Source organism: Sminthopsis crassicaudata, chromosome 3 (assembly GCF_048593235.1).
Source record: "Sminthopsis crassicaudata isolate SCR6 chromosome 3, ASM4859323v1, whole genome shotgun sequence".
NCBI lineage: Eukaryota > Metazoa > Chordata > Mammalia > Dasyuromorphia > Dasyuridae > Sminthopsis > Sminthopsis crassicaudata.
This window is the reverse complement of record NC_133619.1, coordinates 59,194,688-59,218,640: the sequence shown is the minus strand read 5'-3', so window position 1 is coordinate 59,218,640 and position 23,953 is coordinate 59,194,688. Positions and strand designations below refer to the sequence as shown.

Sequence of the window (23,953 nt, the reverse complement as noted above, 5' to 3'; positions counted from 1 at the left end):
AGCACCAGCCCTGAAGTCAGGAGGGCCTGAGTTCAAATCTGGTCTCAGACACTTCACACTTCCTAGCACTTGATGTAGACAAAAGTGAAACAGTCTCTACCCTCAAAGATCTTCCATTTTATCAACATATTGGTCATGGTTGAGGAAGTTGGAAATTGAAGGAAAGGACCCAAGAGTACAAAGATATTTATAGCAGCATATTTTGGTATAGCAAAGAATTGGGAGGTAAAGGAGTGAGGGAGGAAGGGAGGAAAGCAAAAAAAAAAAGGAAGGATTAATTCAAGTGGCTAGGATGTTTCAGGCACTTAGTAAGTTCCATAAATACCTCATCTAATTCTTATAAGAACCATGGGAGGTCAATGCTACAATTACCCCACTTCATAGATGAGGAAATTCAGGCACATCAAGGTTAATTGACCTGCCCAAAGTCATACAATTAAGTGTCTGGGGCTAGATTTGATTTTCTTGACTCCAGGTCTGGTACTCTATTCACTGTACCTTCTCATTGCCACTAAAGTGGCATCTAACTTAGGAGAGGAAAAAAATCCTCATCTGTGAATGCAAAGAGATTCTATTGTAGTTTAAGAAAATACATATATGATGGTTTAGGAGAAACATGGGAAGACTTATATGAACTGTCAATTCAGAATTTATACTCTAGTGGTAAAAGTTTAGGGTTTAGTGCCCGTTCCCTCATGAAATTCTACAGAAGTTTCTAGGAACAGATTGGAAGATGATGAATAATAGTAATTATTGATAATAGCTATAATTTATAAGGGATTTAAAGTTTTCAAAGCACTTTTAAACATTATCTCATTTGGTATTAATAACCCTAGAAAGTAGATACTATTATCCCCATTTTAGAGATGAGGAAAATGAGGCAGATAGCAGTTGTGACTTGCCCAGGATCCCACATCTAGGCCAGATTTAGACTCAAGTCTTTTTGACTCCAGATCCAGAGCTCCATGCACTGTACCCCTCTGGAAGTCTCTCAGCTTAGCTCTGGGTTCATTAGGCTTCCACTAGGATTTTAGGATAATCAGTCAAAGAGTTTTTATTAAGCACTTGTTCTCTGTCAGACATGATGGGAAGTGCTAGGAATAAAAAGAAATACATTAACAGTCTCTGCCCTCAAGGAGTTCCTTCTCTCAAAGAGCAAGTCTCTATGCTAGTCTGTACAAGATACATATGGAGTTGATGGAAGATAATTCTAGGGATGAAGGCTGGTTTAAGTAGGACATGGTTTCATGCATCTCTCTTTGACTCTATGATTCAACCATAGCCAAACCAATCTTTGGTTTGCTTCCATGGCTCTGGGAGTCCTACTTTTTATTTTTTTGCCTCTTCCTTTTCCCATACAGCTCCTCTTCTTTTATCTCTTGTGCAAGTAAAAGTCTTCTGATACAGTCCTCATGCAAACACAAGTCATCCAAGACTCTGATATCCTGGATCATCCATCATTGAACAGTATCTTTTATATCTTAGTGTGTACATGTGTATGGATATAGAGGGAGAGACATATTTTACATATTTATATCTATCATTTTATACATCTATATGTCTATAGAGATAATGTGTGTAATGTTTGTGTACCCTCTTGAAACTAAAGTTCACTCATTGTACTCTTATAATAGAAGTAATAAATACTATTTACACTATAATGCAAAAAACAAAAACAAAAACAACAACAACCACCTATTGTCTGGGAAGAAGTTTTTAGGAGGAAATTCTATGGTGAGATCTATGATCTAGAAAGAGGATGAGTTGAAGGGGGGAAGGCTGGGTAGAGGGATACCAACTAGGAGGCTAAAGCAGCAGTCCAGGTCCTGATGAGGACCATATGAGTAAAGAGAGAGAATAAAGAGAAGAGATTCTGGAGGCAGAATTAATGAATTGGTCAGTGATGAGTAAACAAGTTAAGAATGACTTTGAGTTTATAAGACTGAGTGAGTGAAAAGATGGTGCCGTCCTCCACAGAAGTAGGGGAGTTTGGCGTAGAATGGGTTTATGAGAGAAAGATAATGAGTTTTATTTTTGACATGGTAAGTTTGAGGTACCTAGAGTTATCCAGCAGGCAGTTGGTAATACAGGACTGGGTGGTAGGGAGAGATTAAAGCTGGATGTTTAGGTTTGAGTCACCTCAAAAATCTGACCACTGAACTCATAGAAGCTAATGACACTGGTAAGAGAGGCTTAGAGAGAGAAAGGAGGTCAGGACAAAATCGTGGGGTAAAAACTACCTAGAATTGGAGCAATACATGGATGATACAGCAAACATGACTGAAGAGCAATCAGACAGGTAGGAGAAGTAGGAGAGAACAATATGAAAGCCAAAAAAAGAGAGATGATCCAGGAAGAGAGGTGTCAAGAATGTCAAAAGCTGTGGAGAGATCAAGAGGGCTAAGAACTGAGAAAAGACCACAGGTAAAGGCTTTAACTTTGAAGATGAACAGAAGATTGAGTCAAGAAGAAAGGAAGAGAGGATGGGTAAAGAGACTAAAGAATTGGAAAGAACAGAGATACTCTAAGGCAAGAATTCTTAACCTGTAGTTGGTGGGCTTTTAGAAGGCCATGATACAACATGGTTAATAACTCCTGCTCTGAGGTAAAGAATAGATAATCCAAGGGAGGTTTAGGGGAAGATAGGAGAAGAGGAGGGGGAGGGGAAGAAGAGGAGAAGGAGGAGACAGAGGGGGAAGGGAAGGAGAAAATACAGAGAGAATAGAGATAGAAACAGAAAGAGGAAGAGAAGAAATACAGAAACATCAGTTAGGAAACTCTTACCTATGAGTACTAGGATAGGGAACAAATAAGAGATAAAAAATGGACTTGTAAAGGTAGTATTAAATAACAGTATGAAGAAATAATGTATTAAAAGTAGGTAACTATGTTAAAAAGATAGTCAAAGCAAAAAATATTCTCTTGTTTAGTAATAATGTCAAACAAATACCCAGCTAGCTCAGGACATTGTAATCTTTTTCTGATAAGGATTTACTTTTGATTGCCTAGAAATCATGATAACCTGATGCTCATGGTATAAAGTCATATAACACAGGGATTTATAGAGGCAGTTGGCTTGGGGACTGATCTAGTAAAGTCCTAAAAACAACCCCATTCATTACATTTGAATTATTGAGGACCTCTGAGTTGGCTTCTCTTTTCTGTTCCTGAATGGTCCCTTAATCACTTTTTCAGTAATCTGTGAAATCAGATGGTTAGTGCCAGTTTTTGAGATGCAGTATTTGGCAAGTGTGTGTCCAGACCTGCCATGATGTGTGTAAAGTTAGTACTAGCAAAGCAAACATGAAAAGGGAAAGATTGAGTATTAAAATTCAGTGTATAACCATTTATATAACCTGGAATGATTTCAGGACTTGGTTTTTATAGCAGAGGATGAAATCATGCAGCTTCTTTTCTATGTGGTTTATATTTATTCATGAATTAGACACTAAGACATTGTCTTCCCCCTAAATTGTTCAATTAAGAGACAGAAAAACATGTACATCAGACGTCCACCTGTATTACACGTCTGCTAATTCACTCCCATTTTTATTTTCATTTTTGTTTCAGGACGTGATCGGTGGCATTCTGATTAGTGGATTGTTCATTGCTGTCACTTATCCGGCATGGAACCTCATCGATCACCTGGAGTCTGCCAGTCTGCTCTTCCCTATATGCATTCTTGTAGTGCCTTTCTTCTTATGTTACAACTACCCAGTATCAGATAACTATACTCCTACCAGAGCAGACACTACCATGATTCTAGCAGCTGGAGCTGGAGTAACCATTGGATTCTGGGTCAATCCTTTTTTCAAGTTGGTATCTGAGCCCACGGAGTCTGTCATACAAAGCATCCCACCGCTCACAACCAAAATGTTAGTCTTGGGACTAACCAAATTTATGGTTGGAATTGTGGTGGTTTTCTTGGTTCGTCAACTGATGCAAAATCTTTCCCTGCAAGTGCTTTACTCTTGGTTCAAGGTGGTCACCCGGAATAAAGAAGCCAGACGAAGACTGGAAATTGAAGTACCCTACAAATTTGTAACATATTCTTCAGTTGGCATCTGTGCTACGGTATTTGTACCGATGCTCCACCAGTTTTTGGGATTACTTTGAGCAATGTACACTTGAAAGAGAGCCCATAAAAACAATTTAGTCCTAGAAAGGCCACATAATGGAGAAGACCTGTAACGTCACCATCTTTGCCACTGTTGCCACCCATTACCATCACTACCACCAGTGCCAGTCTGCCAGCCTCTTCCTTTCTCTATGTCCACCATTTCCAAGAAAACAAAAGCAAAAAAAGATATCTGTATGCTATGTGCCTTTCTTTTTTGGCTAATAATCAAAGAAAATGATGATATAGCATGAGAAAAAAATAATTTCTAGTTCATAAATTTCATTTTAGAGTCATTCCAAAGTTAAACTTAGAATATATAGACTTAACCTTACTTTATCCTTTTTTAGAATCCTTTGTTATTTTTCAGAAAAATGATCTTATGATTCAGATGTGTACAATATACTATTTCTTAAGTTAGGAAAGATTACACAAAACTTGATTAGTTCCTAGAAAATTTAGCTGGCATGGGGGGAAGTCTAGGGGATATTCCTCTAGCCCTCATGACTTCCAGAAAAACTGACCCAGATTCTCCAACTAGAACTTCAGCTAGGGTGAAATGGTGGCACCCCATCCAAAGGCACTCTGTGGATAAAGTAGCAATGGTTGTCATTCCAAAGGAATTACAAAAGCCTCATATGACATTTTTCAAAGTCAGTGACGAAATCACCATGATTAAACTGGGCTTTGAAGAAATTAAGTCTGTGGCTTTGAAGAAATTAAGTCTGAGTATGCAGTCACTGGCAAATGCATATTTAGTTAGTAAAAGCACATTTATATGACAGGCTGGTTTTTTTTTTTATGATTCCATGATTTTCTTTAATTTTTAGGAATCCATTTTGAAATAGAACTTGGGCATCCCCCCATAGTTCTTTCTTTCAATGAATTCCAGAAAACAATACTCCAGTTGGTTGAGGAATATGATTAACTAGTTATCTCCTCCAAATTAGCAAAATGTAGGGTTAATATATTTATGCATGGAGCAGAAATCTATCATTCAACAGAACCTTTAGTCCTAATAAGGTCACTCATTTACTAAATGACTGGGATTAATATCCTGCTTCTTTCTTCACCTTTTCTCCTTATCTCAGGATCACTTTCAGAACAACATGTGAAGGACTTTAGATTATTTTTGCAGAAAAGCAAAATATAAATATAAAAAGTATTATTAATAGGTGAAAAAATCACTAAACACACAAAAAAAACCTTTTCCCCTGCTAGAAGTTCCTTATCTCTTGAAAAAGAGCTAAAATTGATCACTTAAAAAAATATGCATGTACACATGGATGAGTTGGGGATGGATGGGTGTACAATAAATAAAACACTAGTATGAAGTTGGAATATCTGGATTTAAATCCTGCCTCTGATTCTAATGCTACCTGTATGACACAGGTGTAGGCACATTGTTTAGCCCCCATGAGCCTGTTTCCTTACCTGTAAAATAAAGGAGTTGGACTAGACATTCTCTGAGATCTCTTCCAGCTTTGGATCTATGATCACATACATACACACATATTTTAATATGTATTGTATATCTTATCTTTTTGGCTTTTTTTTTTTAATGAGAAAATACCTGCTTTGCAGAGGCCATAGTGTATCTTCCCATGCCCCACTCTTCTACAAGCTTTCATTCAGACTAGCATGTTGTAATGCACATTTTTATTGCTGGAAGTTAGTCCCATTTTCTTTTTCAAACATTTAGACAGTCTGAACTACACATCTATAACCCATGTTAAAGTGCTTGCCTTCTTAAAGACAGGGGTTTGGGAAGGAATATGGAAATCAAAATTTTAGGAGAAAAAGTGGTAAAATTGTTTATACGTGAAATTGGAAAAAAAATTAAATTAATCCTCTCTTTGCACAGATTCTCAGGTATTGTATTGAGCTGAACATAGGATTGACTTTATTCCCCTACCTGGCTTATAAAAAACCTAAATGAAATCTTTAATGCTATTATTTTTTCAGTATTTTTATAAACACATGCAAATTTTTTCTTTAAAAATAATACATTTAAGGATATAGCCTGTGTTTAAGTTCCAGTCTTATTCAAATTCACCATAAAATACTTAAAATTGTCTGAAAACTGACAATCATCTTTTTCTAATGTCTAACGTGAGTACCCTCATTCTCTTGGAGGAACATTCTTTGGGGTTTTGTGGAATACTCTGACTCCTTAAGATACAAGCATAGGGAAAATTCTTAGCTTTTTTGGGGGGAGTTGTTTTTTATGTATTTCTGGTAGGTAAAAGGGAAGAAGCAAATAAGTTGCCATTTAACTATTTTGATAATTATATGCTAAAATAGGACAGCAGCAACAGAGAGCACAAGAATCTTAATTCCCATGTGCTTCTATCCCAAGATTTACCATTTAATTGTTGTGTGACTTCTCTGCAGCTGAATTTCTTTTTTTTATTTATGAGACATATGCAAGGATGATTTTCTTTAGCTAAAAAAAATTGAAGATAATACTGTGTACTATTTATTTTGACTTATGAAGGTGCCCAAAGTTAATTAGTAGAAAATAAACATGTATTTTGCTACCAAAGTGTTTTTCCCCCTCACATACAGCTTTCTAAAATGTATTGACAGAAGAAAGCAATAAATTCTACTCAACCAAATAATGTGCAGGGGCTTCTGGCTGGATATTTGAAAAACAACGACAAAAATCATATGAGATAATATATGCAAATACTATGCAAACCTTAAAGTGCTCTATAAATGTTAACAATCAGAAAAAAAAAAAAATCCCTGCCTTTCAGAAGTTTTTGTTCTGTTTAGGGGTTATGAGAACACAGAAATAAGTAAATGCAAAGTATATAAACAAAATGATGTATATTTTCATTTTCACTAAACGTTTCAGTTTTTAGTTGCTATAATGCGCAAAAACTAAAGGTAACTGCTTTGTATATACATGTGCTTAGTAAATGGGTCATATTTTATTTGACACAGCTAGGGCTGGCTTTCGGTAATCCTTATAAAAAGTGTCTTGCCCCAAAGATTGCTTTTAATAAATATTTAATAATGGACCTGGGTTCTCATTTAAGAGTCAATTCTCATCCCTCTATTATTTAATCTCTTCTCCCAGTTGCCTAAAATTGGAGACTGCAGGGGTTACAAAGGATCCCTCAGGTCATCTGATCCAATCTGCTGTGGGGATGCTAGAGCCTTTTAAGCCCTCCAATTAATCTCTTCTGAGAGAGGTTTTACCTCTTTAAAACAACAAAACCCTCTCTCCTGGGGGTGGGGAGAAACTAAGGTCTCATTCTCTTCAGGCTGCCATTTTCTGTCTGATGGCAGCACGTCCCCTACTGGTCAGTCTTACTTGGCTTTAAGTCCAGCCTTGGCCAAAGTTAGTTTTTAAATTTTAACCACCTTTTGCAGCATCTGAATACCCCAAGTTCCCTGCAAATCTGTCTCCTTGCACAAAGTTTCCCCAGCTATCTCTTTCCTCTTCCCTTCCCTGAGTTGGGGCTCCTTCCAATCCATCTCCTCTAGGTTCTGGGGACCTCCCGGCATCCAACGTGTCACTTCTTGTTACTTTTATTCAACATCCTGAACTAAGACAGGGTCCTGGAAAGGGAATAAACAGAGCCGGCAAATGACTTTCAAGGCTTTTTTGCTCAAGTAGGCCCCGAACAACTTCCAAGCTCTCATCTTAGGGCCGAGGCTGGGAATTTCACTTGAAAATGACAGCCTGCCTCCATAAACATAACCAGAACAGGCGTATTTAGCGAATGCTTTGCCTCTCTTTGTAAGACGTTCATCCGGTTGTTTATATACTGCATGTAAATTGTATTTTTTTTTTCCCAAGAAAAAAAAGAATCTTGCTGGTTTGACCTATGACTTGCATATTAAATGTTTTTGAAAGCCTGTGTTCTGACTACTTAATTTTTATAGACTGACTTTTCTGGGAGTTCTTAGGACTGAGACCAAAACAAACTTGGGTCTCCTGGCTGTCACACACGAAGTTTTTACTTGAGATTGGCACAGTAGCTACGGTATAATCACTTAACTATATATATATATATATATGTATATATATATATATATATATATATATATATATATATATATATATATATATATATATATATATATATATATACATATATATATATATATATGTAATATACACACACATATATATATATATATATATATATATATATATATATTGAAACTTTTTTATTTTCACAACATATGCATGGATCATTTTCAACATTCACCCTTGCAAGGGAATTTTTCTCCCTCCCTTCCCTCCACATTGCCCCTAGATAGCAAGTAATCCAATATAGGTTAAACATGTGCAATTCTTTACTTATTTCCACATTTATCATGCTGCAAAAGAAAAATCAGATTAAACAGAAAAAATAGTAATCACTTAACTATTAAGTGAGTCAATTCAAGAGGAAAGCAGAGGGAGGAAAGACAAACTCTCCTTCCTTCTCTCTTCCTCAAAGATCATGATTTAGAATTAGATTTAGAGTTGCAGGCAGTTGCAGCTAAGGCAAACACGGCTAAGTGATTTGCTCAGGATCACATAGCTAGTAATGTGATAGCTCCCTTTGAACCCAGTGGAGAGAGTATCACGTTGGGAGTCAGGAAGGCTCATCTTCCCAAGCTCAAATCTTGCCTCAGAGACTTACTAGCTGTGTGATTCTGAGCAAGTCACTTCACCCTGTTTGCCTCAGTTTCCTCATCTGTAAAAGGAGCTGGAGAAGGAAATGGCAAACCACTCCGGTATCTTTTCTAAGAAAATTCTGACTGGGATCACAGAAAGTCAGATTTAACTATAACTGTAAAGATGATTTTTTTTTTCAAGATATAGGTTTGATGATGGATAAGGAAATATGTTTAGAAGAATTGTACATGTTTAGCTGGTATTGCGTTGCCTGCTGCCTAGGGGAGGGGAGAGAAAAATTTGGAACATAAGGTTTGGCAAAGGTGAATGTTGAAAACTATCTTTGCATGTATTTGGAAAAATAAAAAGCTATTATGAAGATTAAAAAAAACCCTCTAAAATATAGGTTTGATCCTATGATATTCTATTTCTTTTTTTTATTATAGCTTTTTATTGACAGAACATATGCATTGGTAATTTTTCAACATTGACCCCTTCCACTCACTTCTGTTCCAACTTTTCCCCTCCTTTCCTCCACCCCCTCCCCTAGATGGCAGGCAGTCTCATAAGTATTAAACATTTTAAAGTCTATGTTAAATACAATATATGTGTACATATTTATACAGTTCTCTTGTACAAGAAAAATCAAATTTAGAAGGTAAAAATAATCTGGGAAGAAAAACAAAAATGCAAGCAGTCTACACTCATTTTGAAGTGCTCTTTTGCTGGGTGTAACTTGGTTCTGTTCATCACTGATCAACTGGAACTGAATTGGAATATGATATTCTATTTCTTCCTCCCATCCCTCACCCCAATAGCTTTCTACTCCCTTCAGGATCAAACCCTTCATTTGGTATTTAAAGTTCCTCATAAACAGATTTCTTTCAACCTTTTCAGTCTTTTAATGCTTTAATGCTTCTCCATTCCTTCTAGAGTCTAACTATACCGGTGACCTAAGACTTCATCTTTAATCTCTGTGCCTACCCTCACATTTTCTCATCTTCACCTACTAGTTTCTCTGGCTTCTTCAAGATTCAGCTCAAATCCTACCTTCTGTAGGAAGCCCCCACCATCCACCTACATTCTCTATGTCTTGAATATTACCTTTCTAGTGACATCATTAGAATGTAAGCTTTTGAAGTTGGGGAATTTTGCCTTTTTTTGCATCCTTAGCAATTAGTATAGTGCTTGGCACATAGTGCTTAATAAATAAGCATATAAGTGATGGCTAATCACACTATTTTATATATTTATTTTATTAAAGCTTTTTATTTTCTTTTTTGTGTGTCCTAGCTTGTTTTATTTTTTATTATAGCTTTTTATTTACAAGATATATGCATGGCCAATTTTTCAGCATTGACCCTTGCAAAACCCTCTTTTCCAATTTTTCCCCTCCTTCCCCCCGTCCCATCACCTAGATGGCAGTTAGACCAATACATGTTAAATATGTTAAAGTATAAATTAAATACAATATATGTATACATATACATACAGTTATTTTGCTGCACAAGAAAAATCAGACTTAGAAATAAGTAAAAATGACCTGAGAAGGAAATAAAAAATGCAGGCAGACAAAAACAGAGGGAGTGGAAATGCTATGGAGTGGTTTACATTCATTTCCCATAGTTCTTTCATTGGCTGTAGCTGGTTCTATTCGTTATTGAACAAATGGAACTGAACTAGATCCCCTCATTGTTGAAAAGAGCCATTTCCATCAGAATTTATCATCATACAGTATTGTTGTTGAAGTGTACAATGATCTCCTGGTCCTGCTCATTTCACTCAGCATCAGATCATGTAAATCTCTCCAGGCCTCTCTGTATTCATCCTGTTGGTCATTTCTTACAGAGCAAGAATATTCCATAATATTCATATACCACAATTTACTCAGCCATTCTCCAACTGATAAGCATCCATACAGTTTCCAGTTTCTAGCCACTACAAAGAGGGCTGCCACAAACATTTTTGCACATACAGATCTCTTTCCCTCCTTTATGATCTTTTTGGGATACAAGCCCATTAGTAACTGGATCAAAAGATGTGCACAGTTTGATAACTTTTTGAGCATAGTTCCAAATTGCACTCCAGAATGGTTGGGTCTATTCACAACTCCACCAACAATGCACATGATATAGTTTTTAATGGGAGCGCCCCCCCTGATAACTTAGCCATTCCATATTTGTGTGTAATGGATTTCCTTAAAGTAGAACACACTGATCTGTTTTGTAAAATGAGTTCTTAAGGGAAATGAATTAGGGTATCAGAGTTGATAGGATATGCAGAAAGACATCATGATATAGTGGAAAGAAGGCTGGATTTAGAGAGGTTCCCTGAGATTGAATCCAAGTGGGTCTCAGTTTCATTTGATTGCCTCTAAATTCTAAATAGGGGCAGGGGAAAGTACTTAGATAGCACCTACTACTCACCAAGCACAGTGCTAAGTGTGAGGAAGGTGCTATTATTATCCACATTTTACAGTTTACAGGCAAACGGTGTTTGAGACAGGTTCAGAGTCACATAAGGTTTAATTCACTTTCCTGACTCCAAGCCCAGAACTCTATATCCTGTTTGACCAATTTCCTAAGTTCTAAATCTATGAACCTAAAAGCAATTATGTAGACCAAGAATTGGCAAATTGACCGTTTTTTATTTGTTCAGGAGCCGTACAAAAAAAAAAAAAAAAAAAAAAAAAAAAGCAGATGGGATTTGACCATCAAGTTTGCTTGTTGCCTTATACTACAACTATATGAAAAAAATTGTGTCCAGATATATTATTCTGTTGTTACATTTCTTTTTGATTCCCTTTCTTTATTCTTGGTGTGTCAAAAAAACAACAAAGAAAATCAGTAGCGTGGGCTATAGAATTACACATCACAGGTCCATTGGGCTCATCCTTGCTCTCCTGTTATGGTAGCAGTATACTTAAGACAAGTACATTCAGGCCCAAGAGGGCTTCTGTTTCATTTTTGTTAAATTTGTTAAATAGGTAGAAGAGGAGTGTAAAAGGTCACTTTCAAGCTCTAAAATTATGAATTTGGGAGCTTACATCTAGTCAACTTTTTACTCACTTCTGAAGTTCAGGCTCCCAGTGTCCCATAGCAAGTTTAATGACCTGGTGACTGAGGGAAAGAGTTAGGATACTCGCCAGTGGAGTAAGCAACTATGAGTTAATTAAGATCCTTTGGCTAGAGGAATTTTGTCTGTGAAAAATCACAAATGAGACAAGCTGCTATAAAATTCAGTGAATAAGAGGAAAGTACTAGAATATATTTCTAGCTATTTTTCATTGAATACAATACTTCTATAAACTCATTTATAGAACAAGTCAGTCAAATGCAAATGTTTTTAGCAAATCTTCAGGTCTGCTGAGGAAAAGTGGTACTTGTTTGTATTAGTTTTCATTTTATTTTAATATTCTTTTTTCTCTCCTCAGGACGTTGGTGTCGATGCAAGCAATGAAAATAGTCCACTAGGGAAGGACCTTCTTACTAGGCCCTGTACTTCCATATTGTATTTTTAGGAAATCCATCTTGAAGTATTTAGGAAGAAATTTCTTTGTGATGGAGAGAGAACATAGGTAGTTATGCTATGATCAGTATGCAGAAACTTGTGTATCTACTTGTAAGGCAGAAGAACATCAATACAGTTTGAAGGGGACTATGTGTAAATATCACAAATTTCTATATAAGTCTAAGTGAACCAGCAATGAAACCAGGACCTGCTAATTATGAATCATTCTGTTATTGAGTCCATTGGGATCTTCTGATTATTTTGTAGAACTTCTTTATCTAAAATTTAGCATCTTGAAAATAGAATTTTGCAAATAGAAAATGTGCATTATAGAAATGTGAGTTAATACAACTATTTACTGTAGAAACTGAGTTCTCCATAGACATCAATGGAAATACTACTCTCCCAGTTCCTTCCCCAGGAAGGGGGAACAAAGGGAAAACTTTGGAACATATTTTTTTTTTTTAAATTTAACTTCCTGACCCAAATATCTGATATTTCACCTTACTCCAATCCTCTTATTTTCTTGAAGTTCTCTTGAATCTGATCCTCTTTTCTCATTTCTACAAATACCACCTGAATGACCTTATAACTTAATTTTGTCCAGTGGCTGTCCTCCATTTCATCTTATACTGATTTCATAAAGTTGATCTTTTACTCAAACATTTCTAGTGCTTTTTCTCATCTAACACTGAGGTCATACTCAAGAAACCTCCAAGACATTTCACTAATGAACTTCTTCATTTATATTATTTCTCATACGATAAATCTCCAGCCATATAAATGTTCATGTCCTCCCCCCGGTGTCTCTCTGGAGAAGATGCAATCTGGCTTCAATCTACCTTTCCAGCCTTATGTCACAGTATTCCAGCCAAACTGATCTATTTAATGCCTGCTGGCTGAACATGACGGTCCATCTCCAACCACCCACTCCTATATGTCACTTTTTATGTTTAGAATATTCTTCTTCCTCATTATCTCAGAATCTTCCTCTTCCTTCAATGTTCATTTCAGGTTTGCCTTTCCTGATTCTCCTCCATTCTCAGCTCAGTGATCTCCCCCATTTCAAATACGCCTAGAACACATGGTCTGGATTTTTACTTTCTCTTTATCCTTTCTTAGCCTGCATTAGTATATGGACCCATGGATGTCTAATCTGTCCACTTTCAATTAGAATCTAAACTCCTTGATGGCAGAGACTATTTTGGTTTTGCCTTTTTTATCTCCAGTACCGTTCACAGAGCTTTGCATAAGGCAAGTGTTTGATTGATATTTTTTGAATTGTTACTGGTCCAATCCTTATCCATTCATTTCTCAAATACCCTTCCTCCTAGCTCATTCTACAAACTTATTCTCTTCACACAAAAGTCCCCTTGTTCAGAAAGCTTTGAACACTTGACCCTCTCCAATTCTGATCATTTTAAAGTTGTCTGTCTGTTAAGAACCAAAATATTTGGATGATTCCACATATTGATTTCCATTAGTCCCCAAACCATGGCTTACTTGTATGATATATTTATAGACCCATTTTTATTCTTTAAGAAAGAGAATTATGATACTTGCCATGGGAGAAGCTTCCCAACATTAAAATAATTGCATCAAACAGACAAAGAGCAGGGTAGCATTTTCTGTTTATTCTGTTATAGATCCAGGTTTGGCAAGTTCTAAGATCTTAATGCCTCAGATGTTTTATGTCATACTTCCACTCCTTTACATATTAGCCATTTCTGAGTGGAAAAACACTCATATTGAATGCTTGCAAGAAAAAAATTAAACAAGAACTCCTATCTAGTTATAATTTGTGACAATGAATAGAAAACTCTTTCTTATTTACTCTTTCCCCTTTACCCATGTTCTTCAAGGAGAAAGGTATATTCCATTAAGTTTCTGACAACTCTGCCTGATTTGGGGGAAAGATTAAGAGGAGAAGGATGCTTTTTTCAGATTTTAAAAAAAAAGGCAAAATCTCATGTTGCTGAATTTCTGAATGAGGCAAAATAAAGTTAAAGGTTCATCTGCTAAGAGAAAAAACCATGGATTTTGTTTCATACAGTCTCACCTTAGGCAAATAAAAGAAAAAAAGTAGATTCTATGAGCAGACATGATCTTCCCTTCTGGGATACCTTTTCCAGCAATAGAAATGTTGAGTATCTTGGGTAAGGACTTTTTCATTTTTGCCTTTTGTGCCTCCATTGCCTAGTGGAGTTCTTGTATTAAAAGTAGGTGCTTAAGAAAAGTGTCTATTCATCGATCAGGTTTTTCAGAGGATCACTTCTGCCTCTTAGAAAGCAAAATGCGACTCTGAAACACAACACAACCCTTAGCTCAAATCAAGACAAACTCCAAGGCTACTGAGCCATCTTTAATTCCTGGTTATTGATTCAATAAGAGTCACTTGGCTTTCTCCTTCTGGCTTTTCTCATTGAGAACAGCTATTCTCAGCTCTAATTGTGATCATGTGCCTCAGGGCATTGTTCCCATAAGTAGTTGTGGCAGTGAGCTCAGCATCCTTCAGTTTTTATATGAATGCCAACTGCCTTGGCACTCAACCCACTTGTCACTTAGGAGCTTCGTGTACAAATGTAGATGAGTGAGTTCTGTTAAGGAACTGCTTTCTAGTACAACTGGCTTTGGCGTTTAATAACCTGTCGCTGACTGTCCTTAAATTATAGGTAATCCACTAGTTTTTCAAGTTATTTTTTTCCCCCTCAATTAATTAGGAATTATTTTCTCTTCCTCCCATGTGCCCTTCTCTTCCCAGGGTTGCTTTGATTTGTATTTCTCCAATTAGGTGAAACAATTGGAAGAACGCTGTACATGGAATCTGAAGAGATGAGTTATGATTCAGTCTCACACATACTAGTTGTGTGACCCTGGGCAAGTCACTTAATCTGATTACCTCAGGTTCCTCTACGGTAAAATGAGAATAGTCCTTACCTACCAGACTTGTAAGGAAAAAAAATATTTTTAAAGTGCTCTGCAAACCTTAAAGCACTATGTAAATTCTAACTTGCAAATTATTGGAGTATTTTTGACTGTTGATAGCCTGAATTTCTTCCTTTGAATATTATCTATTCAACTCTTTTGACCATTTAGCAATTAGGGAATGGCTCAGATTCTCTACTTCCTCACGACGACTTTCATCCATAAGAAGTGACTTGAGATCTTTATAGATTAGTATGTGATTGTAAAACTGAGGATTTCATATTTGTCCAATGCTTTAGTAATCTGGGGCCTTTTTGCTCAGCTGATGTGCATGTTTTCCTTGACCAACTGCATCTGAGGGCACCAAGGTGCTAACAGGTTGGATGGAAACAGAGAGACAGTGGGATTAGTGCCATTTACATATGTGACCAGACACAAGTACCTCCAGAGCTCAGAGAAGACCCATTGGGTAAATAGTCCAGGGAAGCAGAGCCTTCTTTAGTTCCTTAATAAGTATTACACTATCACCAGATCAAAGAAAGTATCACACTGTTATTAGGACAGTCATTTAGCCAGTCTGCCTTGGTTTTCTCAAGTGTAAAATGGGGATCACACTAGTACCTACTTCCCGGGATTATTGAGGATCAAATGAAATATTTGTAAAATATTTTGCACACATAATAAGTGCTTACTAAATGCTAATTCTCCTCTCCTCATTGTTGGAAAATTGCTAATTATCTTATTTTCCAATTCTCATTAAGGAGCTAAACAACTAATCATTTGAGGTTTACCAAGAGCTTGTGCAAAAAATATTTTTTGTAACCGTTTTAGTGTTCTGTTCATAGTATCTTAGTGCTGAAAATGACCATGGAAGTCATCTTGTCCAGTTTCGTGTTACAGATGAGAAAAATGAAGTCTCAGAAGGCAAATGCCTTTCCCAATGTGACTATTATCACAGTAACTGAGAAGTTTAGGATCTGCACCCAGGTGCTCTTTCCAGTGGACCAGGCTGATTCAAATGTGAGGTTTTAATTTCCCTTGAGGGCACTTCCATTCACTCAAAGGGCATGTGATTTGTTTCTTTGTTTTCCTATTCTGTAAAAAGTGCCTTTCAATAATAAAGATGCAGTGCCTTGCTTCCCATTCAGAAATTTCACACCAAGACTATAGGAGTAAGACGATCACCCTATGGAGCCCCAAGAACTCAAGATTCCCTTCGTGTCTTATTGGGATGTATTGCTGCTGCTGTTTTTCCTCCAACCACTTCTTTTGTGAAGGACTTAAAAAATGTCCATAATGGACATTGTGATTAGCAAGATCTTCATTTCTAAACATGGCAAGCAACTAATACAATAATTTGAATACCAGACAACCTCATGGTATCTTATTTTGAGCACGTAAGCCACGTCAACAGCACACAGACATTTTTATATTTATATTTACAGATCATGAGATTCAGAGGTAGAAGGGATCCTCTCCCTTATTTTACAAAGGAGAAAACTGAGATAAACAGGGTTAAAGTGACTTGCCCAGGTTCACACAACTAGTGAGTGTCTGAGACTGGATTTGAATTCTAACTACTGTGCGACTAGCTGCCCCATCCTTTAATTAATTACTGAATTAATACTGAAAACAGTATTAAAGTAAAAAAATTTGCTTATTGAACTGGAGTGGGGAGACAGGGTTTGGTCACCTCAAGTTTATGCTACACAAACCTGGGTACTTTCTTTTCAAGGTGGGATGGCTCAATGAATGCCTCAATATCTGGAAAGCACTTTCTACGTGCTAAGGACTGGCTAGGAGATGAGTTTAGCACTGCATTCTTGTCTCGAGTGGTTCTTGCTAAGTTTGGCTCAGACTCTGGTTCTGTTCTTAGTTCTAGGTTCAGAGAAGTCTTTAGGAACACAACAAAGATTCTACCTTTTCAGGATGCTTTGTTTGCAGGTGTCAATTATGACTTCTGTGTTTTCCATATGAGTTTCTGTCAAGCAGGTGAGGTGTGATTCTCTAAAAGAGGCACTCACTCTCTTAATTCAGAAGCTGTAGAGTTCACAATATGAAACTTCAAGAGTAAAACACATTCAAAATAAGGAAAGGAGAGAGGGATGAGGGGAAAAGTGCATGCTTACTTCCCAGTTAGAGGAGAAAAAAATTAATTCCTTCCCTGGAAAGAAGGAAAAATTCAATTGTTTAATTTATATATATGACATGTATAAATGTGTCTCAACTGGTTATAACCCCAAATCTACCTAGAAGGACAAGAAAACAATTTTCAAATGTTTTATGTCCAAATAAGTTGCAACCATTCATTTAAAACTTCTCCATGTTGAACTCTTCCAGCAAAACCAGGCCTTGGTGCCGCAGGGCAGCATCGCCCAACCTGGTGATTTCAGGACAGTCACTGTATGCAAAAACAAATATTTCTCAGTTTTTTCTCACTTCAGAATTACTTCAAAAGCAATAATTACCAGACAGCAAATAAGGAGAGAATCCAGATACAATTCTTGAATATCTGATACTCCGTCTTCAAGAAATGAGGGTGCTTTATTTTTTTCCCCAATGATGAGCACATGACAAATGGACAAAATGAAAACTAAGCTTCTTAGTTATGCTCACATTCGTTCAACATTTGCTCTAATCAATTATCTTGTTTCATGCAATAAGAAAAGAACGAGATTCCTGTTATGCAGAAGTAATCAGTTACAGTGTGAGGCTCTGATGTCTGCGGAACATTTCTGATTTTCAGAACTGATCATGCGCTCCGCTATTACATTTCTCTAGTAACATGCTGGGCTTTTACCCAACAATGAAACTTTACACATTGATGGCCGAGCTATCCCCGGATACCACATTCTTATATTGCACAAGCTGCCCTAATTGCAGTAGAAGGAAGATATTTACTCATGGAGCCAGACACTATTGTTCTACTTTATTAAACATTAAAGCACAAATGGATGCTCCCTATGGAGGACTAAAGGACATCAGGGGAAGAGAAAGGGGAGCCTTTCGGGGAGGCTCACACCACATAGGCCTATTTTCACAAAAAGGGTTCAACATTGATTTCTAGAGCAGAGCATGGCATGGTCAGCTCAAATTTGGTAATAACATCAGGGTGAAGGACTCCAAGCTTCCCGACACTTTGACCCTTTGCAAAGACCTCAGCGCATCGTCCAGGGAAGAAAGCAGAGCCTGAAAAACAAAGAGTGAAAGAAAAATCAATGTTTCTCCAGGCAAAAATGTCATTAGCCATTTAACAGAGAATGTATTTAACATTGAGAATATGGGTTTGCTTTTTTAAAAAGCAATTTTTCTTCAAGCTATTGACCTTAAGAAGAGGGCGTTTCTCTGATACTTTCTAGTATATATAAAAAAAATAAATAAATAAAAGTTTTCAGTGGTTTTGATTTCACCCAGTAACCCTTATAAGGAATAGTGAGAAAGAAAATGGAATAAGAAAACCAAAAGTCCATGTTTCAGTTCAATGGAACCCTGGAAAGAATGAAGAGGGGATAGACAGAGGACTGTAGTCAAAAGATATCCTAAAAAGAGTTATTATATTTATCTAAAAGTGGTGAGGTTTGACAGGAAGAGAGCAGCTATTTCTTACTAAAAAGGGGAAGAAATCAGTTGTGTAATTACGTACAAATATGCTGCTTTCTCTCTTGGTTAATTCTAACTATATCAGGGGAAAGGAAATTGAAGAATCCCTATTCTGAAAATGTCAGAGATTTTGAAATAGGTTTCTCTATATTGTCTTTACTGTCTAAAACTTAACTGTTTTCTACCTTAAGACATTTACAGAGATAAATCACACTGTCATCAGGACTGAAGGGAACTGTCATGTCTGATTACATGCCATGTTACTGGGAACGTGACCCACATTCCTTGTCTGGAAAAGAGCTTTCAGAGCAGTTTGGGGGGGTAAAAAGGGGAGATCTACTGTGAGACCACTGCAGAAAGCAGCCCCAGAGAGTTGTTTGGATTCCCTCTCTTATTTAAGGAGGAAAGTTGTTAAAAAGTTATTTAAAAAGAGGAAAGTAATCTCTTCCTTTGGGTTTTCGCAGCTGCAGCTAAACAAACTAATAGTTCTTAGGCAGTTTAACAGTAGTTTCTTTTTTTAACTTACCAGAACAGTCTACAATCACTATATAATTATCAGATTTGGGAGATTTATCATCACTGATTCTTTTCTTTAGCTATCTATTGAAATGGAGAAATTTTACTCAAGCTGTCGCATTTCCTACCTTAGGAAAAAAAAAAAAGGGGTTAGGCCAATGTTCGTGACTAACCAGAAACCTTTATTGGCATGAAATGTTAATATTCAATATGCACTGTGACATTACATATAGCCATTTATCATACAGTCAATATAATATAATATAGTCAATGAGTGCTTTATAAAATACAATGAGATAATATATTCAAGAGATAATATCTGTGAAGTGTTTAGCAGTGTCTGGTACACAGTAGGCATTTAAATAAATATCTGTTTCCTTCATTTACAAAATAAAAATGGTTGTTTTCAAATAACAGTCCTAAGATCAGAGTTATTTGGGAAATTCGGTTTACAAGAAAACTTGCTAATATCATTTAGAAGAGCTTTGAGATGATCTAGTCAAATTCACACATTTACAAATGGGCAAACTGAACCTTAAGAGAGGGACACAGTCTTGTCCAAGATATCTAGTCAGAGGCAGAACAAAATGAGAGCTTGGGTCTTTTATCTCACCAAAACAATCCAATAGGAAAATTATAACCAAATATAACCAAACTTGGTATATAAACTATACCAAAAAGTAAATGATATTTCATATCTAGCAATAGAATATATCTCTGAAACACTCCTAATGCAATCTGAAATGCAATAAGGTTGTTTTTTTTTTTAACTTTTAAAAGTGAATAAGACAATTTTGCTGTTTATTAAACAGGTCCTTTTTTGTACTTTCAATGAACTTCATCTTAAATTTAATTTGTTAAAAAACTCCACTTTAGAGGGTCCTATTATATATGCATACTAATCCACACTGAAAAATGAAATAAAAAGCAAATGCTATTCTACTAGGAAATAAATAACTAGGAACATGGAATTCATTAAGGGGAAACTTGCTGGTTGTTGTAAAACGCAACTGTTACTTAATTAGTTAAATGAATGAATGAAGCATTATGGTGTGTTACTCCTTTCGATGAAAGGCCAAATTAAAAAGCAGACAACTTCCAACAAAGCAAAAAATGCCCATACTAAATTGGGAAATGAAGTCTGTGTATAGTCACATTAGGCAGTGCAATCATAGAGTTACAGAGCTGGGAGGGCTCTTGCAAGGAACTGAACACTTCTCACAGATTTCTGATTGACTTTAATGTGTAATTCAATAACTGAGTTGATGCTCTGTTCTCTCCCTCTCCTCTTCTCTCTCTCTCTCCCCTTCTCTCTCTCTCTCTCCCCTTCTCTCTATCTCTCTCTCTCTTTCTCTGTCTGTCTCTGTCTCTGTCTCTGTCTCTGTCTCTCTCTCTCTCTCTCTCACACACACACACACACACACACACACACACACACACACACACACACACACACACACACTGAAATGCACACAAGTATTACTTTTGAAGTTCGCCTCCATTCTCAGAAAGAAAAAAAGCCTTAACAAACAGGGTTTCTTTTGCTTAGAGCATTTAAACTAGAATTGCAATGCTCAAAGCTGAAGCAAAGTCAAAACAACCTCCACAATCACATTATTGGTTAAAAAAAAAAGAAACAAAAAAAACTATAATAATCCAAATAAACCTAAGCTTAGCTTTCTGGAAATTTCCCACTTTACAGAAGGAGAGGCAAGAGATTTGCTTCATCAGCAAAAAGCAAGCATATGTAGCAGTCATTTCCAGAAGAAGAACTGGGCTGTGAGAGTCACGACTCATTAATGTCAACAGAAAGAATGCCAGGTAGCATGGTGCCATGAGCCAACTCACAGCCTGATGGATACTATAATAACGATATAATTAGACACCTATCCTAAAGACTTTATGAAGAAAGGAGGAAAAAAGAATGCTATCACTGTTAGAAATGCTTTAAATATGGGATTAAATTTTTGAAATGTAAACAGGAGGTAACTGAAGGTTTAGGGAAAGCTTTCCTACCATAACACAAGAAACATGTCTTGTAAAACTCAAGGGAGAACAAAAACGTATTGGTGTAATAAAATTGCCAATTAAAGATCTAAGAGAAATGATATTATTGGGTAGATAAGACTTCAAAATTTCAAATAGCAGAATAAAGGTAGTTTTGATTTTCCTTCTGTTCAGGCTTTGTTACCCATCAGATGGCAGCCTGAGAATTTCTGGACAATGAAGATATTAAAAAAAGATCTTCCCTACAACTCCTCTCAAATCCTTCTCTCTACAAAAAAAAAAAAAAAAAAAAAAAAAAAAAAAAAAGGAGCTAGCTCACAACCTTCTTTTCCTTCCAGTTTCCAGAGCTGTATTTAATCGTCAGCTTTCCTGGTATCCATTACAAGTAAAATGGCTTACCACATAAAACAGATTTCAGAAAGACTGTATTCTCTGTTGAAATACTACATGGGATCCCAGACCAAAGCATGTAGCTTAGCCCAAATAAGAATTTAATTTCTAAGACTTAGTGGGGTGTAAATAAGTCCCTTAATTAAAGCTTTTGTAGTATCTCCTCAACATCTATAATTGTCTTTCTTTGCTCAGACAGTAGGACCACTTTGATGACCTTGGGGGTAATTCTTTGGCCAGTAATCCAACACAGTACCTAGTCTTTAGCACATTTTCTGGCTAATTGACCTTCAAAGAGCTTGGTGAGCTCCCTATCCTGCTGGTTGCCAAACACCTTTCACAGTTTCTTTTTGCACCCTTCTTTCTTTTAAAGTAATATTATAGGCTCTGACTTAGGATAAAGCTTTACACATACTCATTCCTATAATTCCATGAAGCACCGGAAGTTGAGGCTTAAGGAAGTAACTGAGTAGGCCCCTAATTCTCAAAGCATCAGAGCAGTATTATCAAGCATGAGGTTATGAATTCTTGAATCTTAAATCCCATGCTATTGGCTATTAAATTAATTCCCTTGGCAATTTTGAGTTTATCTCAGCAAATGGACTACTCAGTTATACAGTTTAACTTAGTCATTTCTTCTCAATAAGATGCTCAGTATCTTAAGAAAAAAAATGAACTAAATCAGTATTTAAAAAGAGAAAATACAAACTACATTCATAAATGGGATTTCATGGTAGCACAAACAGTTCACAAAAAATTTGAATTGGATCTACCATCAGGAAATGAACAAAAACACCCACAAATTCTAACCTACCATCCTATCACAAGCTTAGAACTTACCACTACAGCCTACTAGAGCTTAGAAGCAAAAAGATTGATTGTATTTCAAATCTTTGCCTTAAATTACCTTTTAACTTGTCACGGTATAAGAGAAAGACTCATAGAAGAAAAAATCCTTATTGACCAATCCCAAAGAAGAAGCTGAGTTCTTCCATGTCTATATCAAGATAGGGAAGTCTTCTCTATTGTTTTTCTCTCATTTTCTTCCTAGGTATTAATATTTACAAAAAACTAGAGTAATTCAGAACAGAATTCACATATGCTAATAAAACACCAAAATGGATATCCTTTTTCTATAATGTCTCTTGAGGAACAGAAAAAAGATAACATAAAATTCATCAAACCAAACAAACCATCATCCTATTCCACCCTAAGTCTGAATATGATATGCATCTATTAGGAACAACTTTTCTCAGGGTAGGAGTTTTATGGAGTCATTTGGGAATAACTGAGATTGGGAAAAAAAGAAAAGAAAAGGAAAAGAAGACAAAAAAAAAAAAAATTCGAGAAACAGGAGTAGAGGGAAAGTAGACATTTACATGGGAGTAAACCCCTGGGAATATGGTAAGGGAAAAGCAGAACTAGCTATTAAAGATATATCCTAAAATAGGGTGTACTAAATTTGCTCAGATTTCAGAACGACTTTGTTTGGGAGAAAAGTGCTTCTGTACAGATTATTTAAATTTGTAAGTGGAGACTGAATTCCAACGATATAAAAGCACCATTTTTTCCCCAGACTTACATCTGAAGTGAAATATTTATGGTCCCTCAAGTCTTTAAAGTATAGTAGACCTAATCCCTTGAGCTCAATGGCTATCTTTCATCCCTTTCTGAACATCAAAAGAAAGAAAAAGCCTTTACAAAACTTTACAGTGCTAATCCGAACACACCTGCAGATGTCATTAACTCTTACATCCAAGGCAAATGAAACAGAGAAAAACCCCATGGCATTGAATTAGTATAGGAGTGCTGTGCTAGTGGCCACATTTAATAATGTGGCAATTTGCAGCAAAATTCCCATTAAATACAGTAACCTGGCAAACCTTCCTCTCAAAATAAAGAGTTCTGACTCAGTACACTTCCACCTTTATATAAGCACACTGAAATACCCAACACTCCATGCTGTGAAACAAATCATCTCCTTGCAGCCAGGGGAAAATCACTCCAGCATTTCTTTATTCTGAAATGTGTGAAGAAATCTATAATTGACTTTCATGGCTGTCACTTTTCACATTACTTAAAAGAGAAAATTAGTTAATTAACAGTGCAAATACTAAACAATTAAAACAAAAATACTAGAGTCAGACATCCCAAGCTGTCACTGTCAAGATTATTCAATATAAAATTGGATTTTCAAAGTGAGCCAATGGGTTATGAAGGGCAACACCCTGCAACCATAGAGTTGCCTCCACTCTATCCCCAATATT

The 23,953-nt window shown here is 36.3% G+C and overlaps 2 protein-coding genes across 3 annotated transcripts in view; one reads left to right on the top strand and one right to left on the bottom strand.

The window, feature by feature from the left end:
* The window catches only part of SGPP2 (sphingosine-1-phosphate phosphatase 2), a 125,148-nt gene extending 118,711 nt beyond the window's left edge, over positions 1–6,437 (top strand). For both annotated transcript variants that reach the window (XM_074298623.1, XM_074298624.1), the window contains one exon: positions 3,571–6,437. In XM_074298623.1, coding sequence (XP_074154724.1) covers positions 3,571–4,116 — 546 coding nt within the window. In that variant the 3' untranslated portion in view covers positions 4,117–6,437. The remainder of the gene's footprint in view (positions 1–3,570) is intronic.
* An 11,261-nt stretch (positions 6,438–17,698) lies between these two features.
* FARSB (phenylalanyl-tRNA synthetase subunit beta) overlaps positions 17,699–23,953 on the bottom strand; it is a 67,009-nt gene continuing 60,754 nt past the window's right edge. Inside the window, exon 17 of the mRNA XM_074298622.1 lies at positions 17,699–18,362. Within this exon, the coding sequence (XP_074154723.1) occupies positions 18,211–18,362 (152 nt within the window). The 3' untranslated portion in view covers positions 17,699–18,210. The remainder of the gene's footprint in view (positions 18,363–23,953) is intronic.